The sequence below is a fragment of the Ranitomeya imitator genome, chromosome 1, assembly GCF_032444005.1.
Source record: "Ranitomeya imitator isolate aRanImi1 chromosome 1, aRanImi1.pri, whole genome shotgun sequence".
Taxonomy (NCBI): domain Eukaryota; kingdom Metazoa; phylum Chordata; class Amphibia; order Anura; family Dendrobatidae; genus Ranitomeya; species Ranitomeya imitator.
In genome coordinates, this window is record NC_091282.1 from 296,619,706 (window position 1) to 296,635,773 (window position 16,068).

Sequence of the window (16,068 nt, forward strand, 5' to 3'; positions counted from 1 at the left end):
AAAGTCCTGTGGGATATAAGAGAAACTCCGGCACACTATAAGTCCAAAAGGAATTTTTATTGATCAAAATGGAATTTCCAAAAACAAAAAGAGATCGTTCTGTATATTTTGATGGGACATATATAATTTTTCAACGTTTCGGCTAAAGAGCCTTTCTCAAGAGATGTCCGTTTGCTGGTATGCAGAACTAGGCAGGGAAATTCACTTATCCAGGTGTCACCGACGAGAAACGCATCTAATACAGATGGCCGGGGAACTGTGACCGCTTGTGTGAGAGGCACGAATGACATTCCTTTTGGACTTATAGTGTGCCGGAGTTTCTCTTATATTTGATTGTCTTTTTCTCCTGAGCACCTCCTATTAGTGAGCACTTTCCTCATCGTGATAAAGTCCTGTGGGAGTCATGCCTGGTTCACTTTAATGAATGTGAGCTTGCCCACGTTTGCAATGTACAGACAAATACTCCGGTCTGTGATCTCCGCTGTGCTAAACACACAATCTGACAGTACACTTTCCGTAGGCCAGCACCTCCAAGGCGTACAGGGCAAGCTCAGGCCATGTGTCCAATTTGGGAGACCCAAAAGTTAAATGAGGCAAACCCATCACTCAGTACGTGGGGATGTGTGGACGCATACTCTTCCACCACGTTGTTGAACTTGAAACACTACCTCCTGCTAAATCGGACCATATCAGATGGTGGTGCCGGCTGTTGTTGCGTGTCTAGGAAGTTTTTCCACATATTGACCATGCTAACCCTCCCTTCTGAGGTGGTGGTGCTGGTGCCCCAGCCCTGTTGGAGACTTCCTCCTCCTCCTCTGCCTTGTTCTTCCATTGAGCCCATGCTGACAGGTAGGGACGCCATCAGTAGTAAGTTTACCAGTGGGCGCTTGTATTCCCACATTTTCCGATCCTGCTCCAGTGACGGAAGTAAGGATGGTGTGTTGTCCTTGTAGATTACTTGTAGGCTTCCACCCAGTAATCAGCATTACTAACAATCTGGGCAACTCGGCGGTCTTTGTGCAGGCGTAGCAGCATGCATTGGCTCACGTGTGCTAGGCTGCCCAGAGGCAACGATGAGCTGTCCTCGGTGGGAGTAGTATCGTCTGTGTCCTCTGTATTCCTCCTCACCATTCTCCAGTGATGCCTGTGAGCTGCTGTGAGTACTACCATGCTGTTAATAGTTTCGCTTCATCCTCCAAAACTGTCACCGGGTTGGACAGCCGTGTACTTTGCCGTTGGGGTCCTAACCGTTGTTGGTACAGGACCCCAATGTCCAAGCCATGTGTGGGTGACTGGTCTGATATCGGGGTGAATGGTACCAGTTCCTCCTCCTGTGCCTGCCACCACCTTATCCATCATCGCCTGAAGCATTTTTTCAAGCAGGCATAGAAGTAGGATAGTACGCTGATGACCGCATCATCAGCGCTGCCCATGTTGGTGCAGTATTCGAAGCAGCACAATATAGCCCACTCGTTGATGAACTGGCGTTCCTTAGAGCAACTCACCCGTGCTACTGCTGAAACTTCATCATTGCCTGCTGCTCCCACAGGTTTTTGCGTATGTAACGTGGAGTTCCACCTTGCAGGTACGTTGCATATGAGGCGGTGAGCGTGAAGGCAGAAATGTCACTGCAGCACAGACAGGTCGAGCTGCAGCAGAGTGAGAACGCCAAAAGTGCTCACAGACAGCCCTCACTTTCAGCAGCAGCCCTGACATATCTGTCTAATTTTTAAGGAAGCTCTGCACCACCAATTTAGCACATGGACCAGGCAAGCGATATGTGAAACCAGCAAAGGCCCAGAAATTTCGCCCGTTATCATACACCACGGGACTTGAGGTTTAGTGGCACCAATCATTCATTGGTCTGTTTTTTGATCCCCATCCACAGCTCATGCGCGGAGTGGTATTTTTATTTTTTTCCCCAAAACAGATGAGTTTCAGATTTCAGAACAGCCTGCTGTCTTTTCTCCCTGGCTGTGCTGACGTTGGTGGTGCAGGTGTTACGCTGACTGGATGGAGAGGCGGTGGAGGAAGCAGAGTTGGAGGAGGAGGCAACATGGACAGAGAAGCAATCCTCGGTGGTGGTAGGACATACACCAGAATACCTTCCGCCTCAGGCCTAGCTGTCATACATTTACCCAGTGGGCAATTAGGGAGATGCAACGTTACTGGCCGTGCTTTCTGATCCACGTATCGGTGGTTATGTGGACCTTGCCACTGATGCAGTTGTGCACAGAGGTATTTTCCATCTTTCTCCAGTGTTTGGGGGATGGACAGCTGAACACTTTTATGGGACGATGTGGAGATGCTCCGTGACACTGCTGGTGATGGTGGTGCTGTCACATCCTTTCTTTGCTGTGACCCAGGTGGCCCTGTTGATTGGAAGTGGGTGGGCGGGTCGAAACCGCAGCAGGAGAGGGAGCAGGAGAAGTCTTGGATCTTTTCTGGTATTTCAGGTGTGTACTCCACTACTCCTCGTGGTGTGATTAAGATGCCTTGTCATGCTGGTGGTGCTTAGGTTCAGAACATTTATGCTTCGCTTCAGACTGACTGTACAGCGTGCAAACCACTCTTCTCTTCGCACATTGCCCCTGCGCAATGTAGCTCCTTTTAGTTGGCTTTAGTGTTCTCAGTTCGTCGGCTCAGTGGGCAGTAGCAGCCAAAGTACTGGCTAGGGGCCCGCCACTGTGCTCTTCCACCCTGCTCCTTCTTTTGCTGTATAACTGGGGCAGTATGACCTCTTTCTCTTCCACCGAACTGAGCACGTCATATGGGCTTTATGACCTCCTCATTCCCCGCATCATCTTCCACCCACTTCCGCCCCTGCTGTCTTTGCCAGTCTGCACACTGCGGAAAGATACAGCAGTTGGCACCTGTGTTTCATCTTCGGCGGCGTCATCACAGATGTGCTGTGGTTGTCTGCTGATCCATATACTTATCCTCAAACAGAAAACTGGTTGGGCATCAGTGCACTCAATCTCATCCACTTCTTGGGCAGGGTTAAGTAGATGGCCCATGGAACCACAGTCAGCAGAGTCATAAAAAATCAGAAGTGACTGCTGCATGACTTGGGGCTCAGACTGCTTGGCTGATTTGCAAGGAGGTGAGGTGCAAGACAGATGTCCTTAGACCTCAGGTGGCAGAACTGGAGGCACTCTTCAGCAATCCAATCTAAAACCGTATCAACTGTTGTGGCCTCACCATACGTTCAGTGGTACTCGGGCCCACAAAACTACGCCGATCGTCCTTGTGCCTTCGTTCACCCAAAGAAGGTGTTTAATTTGGGTGCCAGCAGGCACAGAACGCCCATGTCTTCTCCCTGCAGCAGCTACACCACCACCAGCAGCACCATGTCCCCTATTTGATGCTCTTTTCATTTTTTGCACCCCAAAAAAGGGTACAGTGTAGAGAAGTGCCCCGCAGAGTAATACACTGTTGGGGGCACTCTGCACCAGGTTAAGAATAGAATGGTGGCACAACTCATGATCCAGTTTTCATACAGGTTGGGTCACATGGTGCACCAGCCAGACACAGCATGCCAATACTTGGCATGGCTGTGATGGTTCTGAAAGTACCCACAGTCGTAAAGCACGTTGGTTGGCTGCGCTGCAGCATTTCAGTTAGCTTTATTCGGCATCCAAACCCGAACAGTGCAATGGGCTTCTGCGTGAAGTCTGTGTTTAGAGTTTAGCACTGGACACTGGGTGTCTGCTAGGAACCCCGAATTTTACAGTTCGCATTCGCTCATCTCTGCTTACAAACTGTTTACCATTGAGTTTGTAAGGCTACGTTCACATTGGCGTTCCGCCAATGTGCGTCGCTGTTGCGCCGGCGACGCAGCGGCGACGCGCCCCTATGTTTAACATAGGGGACGCGTGCGTTGTTTTGGTGGCGTTTTTCGCCACGTGCGTCGTTTCCGACGCTAGCGTTGGACGCAAGAAAACGCTACATGTAGCATTTTCTGTGCGTCCGATTTTCGTCGGAAAACGACGCACGCGTCACAAAACGCGCGCGTTTTTGCGCGCGTTTTAGCGTGCGTCGCGCGTTGCGTCGCCGACGCACGGCGGCGCAACGCTAATGTGAACGTAATGTAAGCAGTGTTTTGTTAACCAGGTTCACTGGAGCACGCAGTTACCTCCTAATCCTATCCAGCTTTAGGACTCTTGTCTGTCTCCTGGGCAACAAACTTTAAGCAAAAGAAAAGTGTTAATATCTGAAGAATGGCAAAAAAATTTTATTTTTAGTTGCAAAAAATGCAATAAAAAGAAAATATCGCTGTGGAACTGCTTTTTTAACATATTATTCCTTATTTTCTCATTTGTCTGTACATTTATTTTCTTTGGTAAAATGAATAGTGTTCTCCTACTAAACAAAAGCCCTCATGTTCTGTCGAGAGAAAAGTATAAAGGTCTCTTGGAAGAAAGTCAAAAGCTTTAAAATGGAAAATCGCCGTTAATGTAGAGGTTTTTTATTTAGAAAATGCACATAAAATTGATGTCTATTGTAGATGCTGCTACTACAGTATATAGCAGCTATATTGCGAGTGACAAAATTGCATCCAAATTGTTTCAGCCTTACTACAGATTCGCTTGGAACTTTGGTGTTAACAAGTTGTTGAAGATGACGAGTAGTATCTATCAGACCGGAAACAAATTCCAGAGCAGTGTTATGGGGGTTGCGATATTTCACTGCTCCTGAAATAGGAGCATATGGTTTGTCTGATACTGATACTGCGCCCAGCACAAGTGGCATTAGAGTCACTCTGCACAACACATTCTTGTGGGCTAAATCCAGAACCACACCTGCCTCTTTGCAGCTTGCAGCTATGCCTGCCAGCCATATGGACCTATGTCAGAAGAGTATAGAAACCTTGTTTCACGCCGATTTTTAGTGAGGGAAATTTTAGTAGTGTTGTTTTACTTGGCTAGTTAAAAGGGTTGTCTCAAGTTTAGAAGTTATCCTCTATACATGTGATGGGGAATAACTTCTCAAACGCTGGGCCTTCTAACAATCCCGAGAACCAGGGCTCTGAAGTGCTGCATGTGAATGGGACAGTGGTAGATTATGTCCACGGCTGCTCCATTCATTCTTAATAGGCGCGCCAGAGAAAGCCGAGCGCAATGTCTGGCTGGTCTTTGACACTCCCATAATGAATGAAATGAACGCAGGTATGCATGATCACCCACTGCTGGCCCTGGTTCACTAGACTGGGGTCCCAGCGACCGCTAAATTATCCTCTATCCAAACTGCTAAACTTGAGAATCCCCTTTTAACTGTTAATGCTCTATATAAAACAAACAGATTTTGTGTTTTTTGTATGCTATTTTATCCGTTAAAAAAAGACTGTTATACGTGTGACATGGATCATAAATAGTAACAATGATCATGTCTATCATGGATCCTGAACAAATACGGCAACTGGCATATACGAGGGAGGGATGATTTGTATTGAATTTCAGCACTTTTTTTTTAAAATTGTATTTATTCCTCTTTTGTTTAAGGAGTGGGAGGAGACCAAAGAGGGTTTCATGGAAAAGAGAGCGTGGAGTCACGACACGGTCGTGTCCGGACTGGAGAGGGGACTCGATTCCAAACGGTTAACTTGGCCCAGCCCGTGCGGTTTAGTAGTAAGTTTGTGTTCCTGTGTTTCATTCATTTAATTGCCTTTTGATATGATGGCACTCCGTTTTCATCTTGTATCCAGGAAGTAGAATTATGACACATGCAAACGTTATAGATAAAAATGGCTATAGTGTATAATCCCCAAAAATACAGAATTATTTAATTATATTGACCTTTTGTTAAAAAGAATCTGTCAGCAGGATTTCACCACGCAAATATTTACATGTGCATGTAGCTCTTTCAAAGCCAAGTCCAGCAATACCATTACATGGCCAGTCCATTCCTTCGTTGCTAAGAAATCGTTATTTTAATTGATGTGTAAATGAGTCTGTAGACCTGAAGCCTCTGTCACTCCAGCTCTATTCCTTGCTCATCGCTCCCCATCCTGCTTGACGGACAGCCTCTGATGTGTGACTACAGGCATAGGAATCATCTGTCAAGAGGAGGATGTGGTGCTAGATTAGGAATAGAGCTGGAGTGACAGAGGCTTTGGATATATAGCCTCATTTGCATATCGGTGATCACTTCCCTCCGTCTAATATTTCTTTATGTTTTACCGTAGCCACTTGGACATAATTCAGAAGCTTGTTAACACAAGCTTGAGCAACATGACTGCACTTATAATCCTGCACAGAAAATGTAATTAAAAAAATCACCAGTTTGTAGAAAACATCTATCGGTGATTGGCTATTTGTTAAAAAAAAATGTTGGTTACATTCCCATTAATAAATAGCACAAACTAGGAATGCATATTAAGATAGATGAAAAAAAATACTTTAATGAAGCCCGTAGGATAAACCTTTAGTAGATTTACACTTCTTCAGATCATCATTTCTGTCAAATAAAGAAAAGTTAATATGTTAAATCTATAAATGTGTGTATCCCGTCCTCCTTTTAGGTTTCCTAGGGAAATGCCCGTCAGGGTGGCATCACTACGATGGCACAGCAAGCTGCTATAAGGTGTATTCCTCCGGTGAGAACTACTGGGATGCTGTTCAGACCTGTCAGAAGGTGAATGGCTCTCTAGCTACATTTACCACAGACTCTGAACTAAAGTTTATTTTGGCTCAAGAATGGGAAATGGAAGAAAGGCCATATTTAAGGAAAGACCAGAGAAGGTGAGGTATATGATTTATATGCTTATGGAATACTCTGAGTAGTCTGGCAATTATGTTATGTGAATTTTTTCCTATCGCCACGACAGCACCCCTACGAGAGAGGGGATCCGCCCACCTTCCGGACAGGAACCTACAGAATTTAAAGGGGCGGTCCCCCTCACCACTCCAGTTTGGGTTCCTGTCCGGACGGCGGGAGCCTGCAGCAGCAGTCTTACCCGGGCCTCCATGCCTCCGCGCGGTGTCTGTTAGGAACGGCGGAATCGGGGGCTCGGAAGCAGCGTCGGGGGTGTCCTGCGTGCAGACCCCCCCTCGTCTGGCCGTGAGGAGCGCGTCCCAGGAGTCGGGCAGTGCCGTTCTGGTCCGCGGTGAAGCGCGGTGTGCAGCGTCCACACCGGCGCTGGTGAACCCGGAAGTAGTTGATACGCTTCCGGGGTAAGCCGGGGGAGGAGCGCTGCAGCGCTGTAAAAGAGCGACGCTGATGGTAGGAGGCGCGCAACCATGTCCTCAGTAGGGGACGCCGAGCACCCTCATGGAGAGGGAACGGAACAGCGCAGTAAGAATGGTAGTCGCTCAGGGAGAAGCAGCAGCAGCGTGGTACGGGGGCAGCAGCGTGCAAGCGCCTCAGCGTCACATTTGGATCCTACTCCTCCAGAACCGGTATTCACAGGATCAGCCTTATAGTGAGTGTTAAATCAGACACCTGGTGCTGATATGGTCTGTTATTTGTGCTTTGTTTTAGGGGAAAAAGACCACTAAATCTAAGCACAAGCAATGTGCTCTATGCATGACTCCAATGCCTGACAGTTACACCAAAAGGCTGTGTCAGGCTTGCATATCTCAGACCTTAGAAGAGGAAGCTCCCCTTCGGTCATCAGACCTTAGAGCGGTCATCAGGGAGGAAATAAGCTATTCCCTTAGAGGCAGCCGCCAGGAAAGGTCGGGCAGGGACATATCGCCAGGATCTAGTCTGTCCCTGCAAGAAGGGGAATGTTCCAGATCTTCATCCCCATCCTCCTCAGATGAAGAGGGAAGGCCTTGCTTCTCAGTGGACAACATGGACATGTTAGTTAAAGGAGTCCGAGCTACCATGGGTGTTGCAGAGCGCAAAGAACCAAGGTCCGCACAGGACATAATGTTTGCGGGCTTGTGCCAGAGGAGTCGTAAGGCTTTTCCGGTGGTGGATACGGTCAAGACTCTTGTAAAGATAAGCAAGACAAAGGTTTCCTTCCGTCATCAGCCAAAAGAAGGTATCCCTTTGATGACAATGAGCTGGCGGAGTGGATGAAAGTCCCGAAAGTGGATGCAGCGGTGGCGTCAACATCTAAAGCCGGTACTTTGCCACTGGAGGACGTGGGCCTTTTGAAAGACCCGTCAGATAGGAAGGCGGACATGTTTTTGAGAAAAACATGGGAGTCAACTGCCGGGACGTTCAAACCTGCTATCTCTAGCACATGTACAGCTAGATCCATCATGGTGTGGATATCCCAACTGGAAGAACAGCTGAAGTCCAAGGTGCCCAGAGACAAGATGCTGAATTCCCTTTCGCAAATACGTGAAGGGGTGGCGTATTTAGCGGACGCATCAGTGGATTCATTAAAATTGGCGGCAAGATCAGCAGGTCTCTCAAATGCTGCTCGCCGTGCCTTATGGCTTAAGACCTGGAAAGGGGATGCCCAGGCGAAAGCTAAATTGTGTACAATACCATGTAGGGGTGAGTACCTGTTTGGCCCGGTGTTGGATGATATCCTAGCTAAGGCTGAGGATAGGAAGAAAGGTTTTCCTAAAGCTTTCAATCCTACCTTTAGGAATACCTTCAGGAGACGCTTCCAATACCGAAGACCTTACCACAACCGAGACTGGGAACCATCATACCCAAAAAAGAAAGGTTCGGACTTTAACGCTTCGTCATCTTCCTCAAGAAGAAGAAGAAACTATCGTTAATAGAGATCTTCCAGTAGAGGGCAGGTTAAAATACTTCCATGCTCAATGGGCCAAAATAACTTCGAGCAATTGGGTTCTAGGTATAATCAATTCAGGGTTAAAATTAGAGTTCCGGGAAAGACCTTCTGAATTTTATATCTTAACTGCCCCTGATTCCTTAGACCAACAAAAGGCCCTTGAAAAAGAGGTCCAAATGCTAAGACGAAAGAAAGTCATAGTGGAGGTTCCAAAACATCAACAGGGGAAAGGGTTCTATTCCCCTTTATTTTTAATCTCCAAGCCAGATGGATCCTTTAGAACCATCATAAACTTACGGAGATTAAACAAACATCTAGAGTATCATGCCTTCAAGATGGAATCTATTAAAACGGCAACTAATCTTCTCTTTCCCAGATGTTATATGACAGTCCTGGATTTAAAAGATGCGTATTACCATCTGCCCATTCACCAGGATCATCAACAATTCCTCAGAATGGCGGTGCGCTTAAACGACCAGGTCAGACACTTTCAGTTTGCTGCAATGCCCTTTGGTCTATCTATGGCACCGAGGGTGTTTACTAAAGTCATGGCAGAAGTAATGGCCTATGTCAGAGAACAGGATACGTTAATTATACCCTACTTGGATGACTTCCTGGTAGTGGGAAATTCTTTTTGCCAGTGTAGTACTCGCCTAAATCATGTAATATCTTCCTTACAGGACTTGGGTTGGATAGTCAATATGGAAAAGTCAAGACTCGAACCATCAACGACTCAGACTTTCCTAGGTATTCTGCTGGATTCGGAAGTGCAACAGTGTTTCCTTCCGGAAGAGAAAAAGCAGAGGATTGTGCACAAAGTCAGTACGGTAACAAAGAAGCCAGATCTGACTTTAAGAGACGCTATGTCCCTTCTGGGATCCCTAACGTCCTGCATACCAGCCGTCCAGTGGGCTCAATTCCACACTCGAGTGTTGCAGGCCCAAGTCTTGGATACAGAAAGGAGTCTTCAAGGGCAATTAGGTGGAAGACTCATGCTGTCCACCGCCACTCTACACAGTGTGAGATGGTGGTTGAACAGAAGACATTTAAGAAAAGGAGTACGCTGGAGTATAGTACCAGACAACACGGTCACAACCGATGCCAGTCCTATAGGTTGGGGAGCTCACATAGGAGATGTCTGGACTCAAGGGCAATGGTCTCTCTTAGAGGCTCAAGAGTCCTCAAACTGGAAGGAGCTCACGGCAGTAAAGAAAGCCTTACTCAGGGTGCTTCCATCTCTGCAGGATTCACATGTAAGAATCCAGACAGACAACACAACAGTAGTGGCGTATCTCAATCATCAAGGGGGTACAAGGTCAAGATCCCTAATGAACACCGCCACAGACATACTAGAAATAGCCGAAGCCCACTTTCGCTCTCTATCAGCTGTGCACATTCGGGGAGAGCTCAACACAGAGGCAGATTACCTCAGCCGTCATTCTCTACGTCAGGGAGAATGGGTTCTAGATCGACGGGTGTTCAGACAAATAGTGGACCTGTGGGGATTGCCAGTAATCGATCTATTCGCAACGAGAGAGAACAGGCAGACCAGGAAGTTCGCTTCTCTTCGGGTGGCGGACAAGCCCTGTATAATAGACTCCCTTCAAATACACTGGAATTTTCCTCTAGCTTACGCGTTCCCTCCAATGTGTCTGATCCCGTTAGTCCTCAGGAAGATCAGGGAGGACCGGGCGAGAGTGATCCTGATTGCCCCCTTTTGGCCCAGGAGGGCATGGTTCTCGTTACTCAGGGCAATGTCTGTGTCCGACCCCTGGGTACTGCCGACCAGCCCGGAGCTTCTTTCTCAGGGTCCATTCAGTTACCCCAAAGTGGAATCCCTGCATCTGACGGCGTGGAATTTGAGAGGGAGTTATTGAGGAGAAGAGGGTTTTCAGAGGCTCTCATATCTACCCTTTTAAATAGTCGGAAAGAAGTCACCACTAAAATCTATGCTAAAACTTGGGAAAAGTTCCTTGCCTTCTACCAAAATCCCTTTTCTGGCAAGGTTCCAATTCCGGCTATTCTGGAGTTTTTACAGAAAGGCCGAGAAATGGGCTTGGCGGTAAATACCCTTAGAGTCCAAGTATCAGCTTTGGGAGCGTTATATAACAGTGATGTGGCGGGAAATAGATGGGTTTCCCGATTTATCAGGGCCACTGAACGTAGTAAACCAGTGTATATTCCTAGATTTCCACCATGGGATCTAAATTTGGTTTTAGACGCCTTAACAGAAGCCCCCTTTGAGCCAATAGATTCTGTCTCCATTAAAAATTTAACTTTAAAAACAGCCTTCCTAGTAGCCCTGACCTCTGCTAGGAGAGTGAGTGACTTACAAGCTTTGTCGATAGACCCTCCTTATTTAATGGTCTTTCAGGACAGGGTAGTGTTAAAACCTGATCCAGCATACCTACCAAAAGTAGCTTCCAAATTTCATAGAAGTCAGGAAATAATTTTACCATCTTTCTGTGACAATCCGAATTCAGCTGACGAGCAGAAATATCACATGTTAGATGTCAGAAGAACTCTATTAGAGTACCTACATAGAACAGAACCATGGAGGCAGAGTAGGGCTCTGTTTGTTTCCTTTCAGAATCCAAGGAAAGGGGCGAGTGTAACTAAAGCGTCTATCGCCAGATGGATAAGAGATGCCATATATCTTGCTTATACTGCTGAAGGCCAGACACCACCAGATGGCATCAGGGCCCACTCCACTCGAGCCATGGCCTCATCCTGGGCGGAAAGAGCGGACGTCTCCATAGACGTAATATGTAAGGCGGCAACGTGGTCATCTCCTTCCAACTTTTATAGACATTATCGTCTTGACTTATCTTCAGAGGCCAATTTAGTTTTTGGCCGTACAGTACTTAGTGCTGTAGTCCCTCCCAGGTGATTGATCTTTGAAAATCTCTCGTAGGGGTGCTGTCGTGGCGATAGGAAAACCGGTTTTTACGTACCGGTAATAGGATTTTACGGAGCCACGACAGCACCCGCACATTCCCCCCCGTAGTTATTCACTGGTTTCTGCACCCTTTGGGGAAAGTGTGCTTGTTAAAAAAATCACTCTTTAGTAGGTGATGGTATTTAGTAATGTTTAAGTATATATGTTTATGTACTAACTCAATGGCGGTGTCCCTTATACTCTGAAACACAAACTGGAGTGGTGAGGGGGACCGCCCCTTTAAATTCTGTAGGTTCCTGTCCGGAAGGTGGGCGGATCCCCTCTCTCGTAGGGGTGCTGTCGTGGCTCCGTAAAATCCTATTACCGGTACGTAAAAACCGGTTTTTCCAATGGTTTTTAGGCTGTAAAGATACCTCAAATCCCTGCATGAATTTGCCATTTCATGGCAAGGGCTTGGTACATAGTTTGATAAAACCGCAACCCCAATTGGTATCACTGCAACCTTAACACTAGATGACGTGTGTGTATATCTATATATCTATCGCTAGTTGGGACTTCCGGCCGCTGTCCCCGAATCCCATAAGGCACCGCGACAGTGTCACTTGCGCAGGCACAGTAACAGCCGCGTCGTTACTACTCATGTGTGTGAATAGCGGTGATGTGTTTTTCACTTGCGCCTGTGCAAAAAAACAAAAATGCAGAGGGATGATATAGAACAGATATGTAGGAAAGCACAAACGGTATGAGACATGCCCGCTGCTCCTGTCAGCACCACTAAGCACACACAGATGTTAATTTCACCGTACTCCTGATGCGATAGCATCGAGCCTATTTCTAATCTGTAATAAGCATGAGTACCCCACAATGTATCCTAGTAGATTAGTTCCTTATATGCCGCCATCCCTAGGGACAGCAGCTCATGAGGAGATGACAAAGTATTCACTTTGTCAGCACATCATCAACCCAACAGCATAATTGAGGGCTGCCAATGGGTGGCTATGGATATACAAGGCCCAACAAAGGCCTCTGGGCCTGGTATACACCACAGACTACTAGATGTTGTGGAAGTTGGAGCCTTATAAGACAACTGTCAACTCCAGCACTGCTGGGATAGGGTAATATACAGCACTACCCAAGTAGTAGTGTGTATTATTAATGCAGTCATAAGATCAATATTTCTTAGTCCCTTAAGTGGACTTGAACATGTGAAAGAGAGAAAAAAAAAAACTATAAAAAAAAAAATTATTTGGAAAAAATAAACCTAGCTTAAAAATATCACATTCTATCACTGCATCAGTAACGACACATACTAGAACACTGTATGAATACTTATTATGCCAGGTGAATTCTGCTTAAATACTAAACAAAAATGATTAAAAAGTTGTACATAGCCCAAAATAGCACAAATAAGTCCACTTCTAATTTCGCAGAAACCAGACGTCTTACAGCTCTATAAATGGAAAGTTGAAAAAGTTTTGGCTCCTGAGGATGGCGCAAAAAGTTTGTTAAACAGTGATTGAGTGCAAATTTAGTAAAATGGAGAAAAAAAGAAATACATTTTTTTTCACATTAATCATATTGAAACATGCTGTAAAACTATAATGCCTTATCCTGTGTGTTGCGCTGTAAAAAATAAAAAAAATAAAAAAAACATACTGGCAGCACGGTGGTGCAGTGGTTAGCACTGCAGCCTTGCAGCGCTGGAGTCCTGGGTTCAAATCCCACCAAGGACAACATCTGCAAAGAGTTTGTATGTTCTCTCCGTGTTTGCGTGGGTTTCCTCCGGGTACTCCGGTTTCCTCCCACATTCCAAAGACATACTGATAGGGAATTTAGATTGTGAGCCCCAACGGGGACAGCGATGATAATGTGTGTAAAGCACTGCGAAATATGTTAGCGCTATATAAAAATAATAATTTATTATTATTATTGTTATTATTATTATTATTACAAAGACACTATTTTACTCTGAATAAAGTTAGTATTTCAGTAAACCTGAGGAAAGTCATAACACCAGCTGAAGTCTCAGTAATTAGAAAGCAATCCTGCCAGTAGGTGAAAAACATCAGCTGGTTCAAGTGACGGCCTATAAAAAGGTGTCTCATTACCAAGGTGCCACTCAAGAAACATCTCATGATGGGTAAACATTTCATGATGACTGCTTTTCAGTGAGATTTCCATGTCATATAGCACCTTAAGAAATATATCTACTTAGAAAATTGGGGACGCGTTCAATACTTATTTCAGCACGCACAAACACACATCCAGTGTTGCAGTGTATATTAATAATTGTGCTTTTCTGTAGAATACTTTTGCCTGCCCTCGCCTCCTGGTAGCCAAAGACCACAACTAGATCTGTCTCTTGTACTTAGCGTTAAAACCATTTAAAGTTTTTGGGAATGAAGATTTTTAGAAACTGAAATAAATCCATGGCTCTAATAGAAATCTCACTGAATATTTTTACTTTATAATGGTGATTTTTCATAACTCTAATGCTCTTATACAAACCCACACAATTGTTCAGTAATAATTTTTGTGTTTGTATCTATTTTCTAGACTTTGGGTAGGCTACCAGTTTGTGATAACAAACAGGAACCATTCTGTGGAGGGGCACTGGGAAGTCGCTTACAAAGGTACGTGGCGCGTCAAGGAAGCAAATTCTGTTTCATAACAATTCTATAATATATGGACACACTAAAGAATTGCTTCTGAGCATGAAGTCTGTTTTTGTTTAGTTTTTTGCTATAAGCCTGCCTGACAGAATTTTGTCTTTTAGGCTCCTCTGAAGTGTTCTTACCTCCTGTTCCCATATTTGGAATGTATGAAAATGAGAACATCCTTTGTGCCCAGCTGCAGTATTTCTATCTGCCGTCCCCCCGCCATCATGGACTCCATAGCTGGTATGCTGAGAACTGCTACGAAAAGTCCTCCTTTCTTTGCAAACGCAGTAAGTAGATTTTCCTGATTTCTTGTTTTGGTAAATCTGAATTTCCTCCTTTATAGGTGGTTGGTTATCCTTTGTTGCTGGGTGATAAAAACCAGCACAGTATGCCAGTCTCCAGAGGAACTGCAGCTAGAAAGGGTGAAGAATTTGCTCAATGGTCATAAAAAGAATGAGGGATAATACAAATCCATTCCTACTACATGGAAATTCTTTTCCTTAAGCCAAATAAAGCCAAGTTTTGCTTATTTTTTTATCATGGGTAAAATATATCCTTTTAATTACCCCCCCCTTGTCAAAATTAATGTTATTGTGAACAGTTAGGCAAGTTGAAGGTGAAATGATCTGTAAAAGGGCTAAAGTTAAAGATTTATTTCCCTTGTATTTTAGTTCAAAAAAGTCATTATTTTTTTTAGTTTAAAAATTACAAAAAGGAAAAATGGGCTGATTCAAAAGTTTGGGCACCCTTGGAGATTTGTGTTCTCATATAACTCTGACCGATGTTTCAGACCTTAATTAGCCTGTTAGGGTTATGGCTTGTTCACTATCGTAAGGAAAGGCCAGGTGATGCAAATTTCATAGCTTTATAAAAACCCAGCCTCCTCTAACCTTGTGCTAAAAAAACAGCAGCCATGGGTTCTTCTAAGCAGCTGCTAGCACTCTGAAAATGGTGGAAGCCCAGAAAGTAGGAGAAGGCTCTAAGAAGATAGCAAAGCGTTTTCAACTTGCCCTTTCCGTTGTTTGAAATGTAATTAAGAAATGGCAGTTAACAGGAACAGTGGAGGTAAAGATAAGGCCTGAAAGACCAATCAAAATTTCTGTGAAGCTGCTAGTAGGATTGCTAGAGAGGCAAATTAGAGCCCTCGCTTGACTGCAAAAAAACTTCAGAAAGATTTAGCAGACTCTGGAGTTGTGGTACTTGGTTCTACTATTCAGAGACCCCTGCACAGATATGGCTTTCATGGAAGAGTCATCAGAATAAGACCTCTCCTGCTTCCTTGCCATAAAATTCAACATCAGAAGTATGCAAAAGAACATCTAAACAAGCCATGTGCATTTTGGAAACCAGTCCGATGAGGTTAAAATAGAACCCTTTGGCTACAGCGATCAAAGGTATGTGTGGAGAAAAAAGGGAAAAGACTGAAAGGAGACAAGCACGAAATAAGGTCTTATCTGGGTAGCAATATTAACAGAAATGTGCATATTAAAAAAGAAAAAGCAAAGGCCATACAAAGGGGATCACCAGGCAGCAAGGAAATGTGCAACAAACACAGCTTTTATTGAGGTATAACACAGGACAATAACATTTAAAAACCATTGAAAAACAATTGCCTAGAATGAGGCATATACCCGTATACAAATGAAGGGGAAAGAAGAGTGCAAGTAATCCTCAGACTCCTATATGGACTGCATATTTGCTAATAAGCATACTAGAAATAAAGACACTTACCGTATTTTTCGGACTATAAGACGCACCGGACCATAAGATGCACCCCAAATTTGGGGTGAAAATTGCAGAAAAAAAAGATT

At 44.9% G+C, this 16,068-nt stretch overlaps 1 protein-coding gene across 2 annotated transcripts in view; it reads left to right on the forward strand.

Annotated features, from left to right (window-relative positions):
• LOC138669982 (splicing factor ESS-2 homolog) overlaps nt 1-16,068 on the forward strand; it is a 103,861-nt gene that overhangs the window by 50,629 nt on the left and 37,164 nt on the right. For both annotated transcript variants that reach the window (XM_069756915.1, XM_069756924.1), the window contains 4 exons: nt 5,502-5,627; nt 6,521-6,740; nt 14,154-14,230; nt 14,374-14,544. In XM_069756915.1, the coding sequence (XP_069613016.1) occupies nt 5,502-5,627; nt 6,521-6,740; nt 14,154-14,230; nt 14,374-14,544 (594 nt within the window). The remainder of the gene's footprint in view (nt 1-5,501; nt 5,628-6,520; nt 6,741-14,153; nt 14,231-14,373; nt 14,545-16,068) is intronic.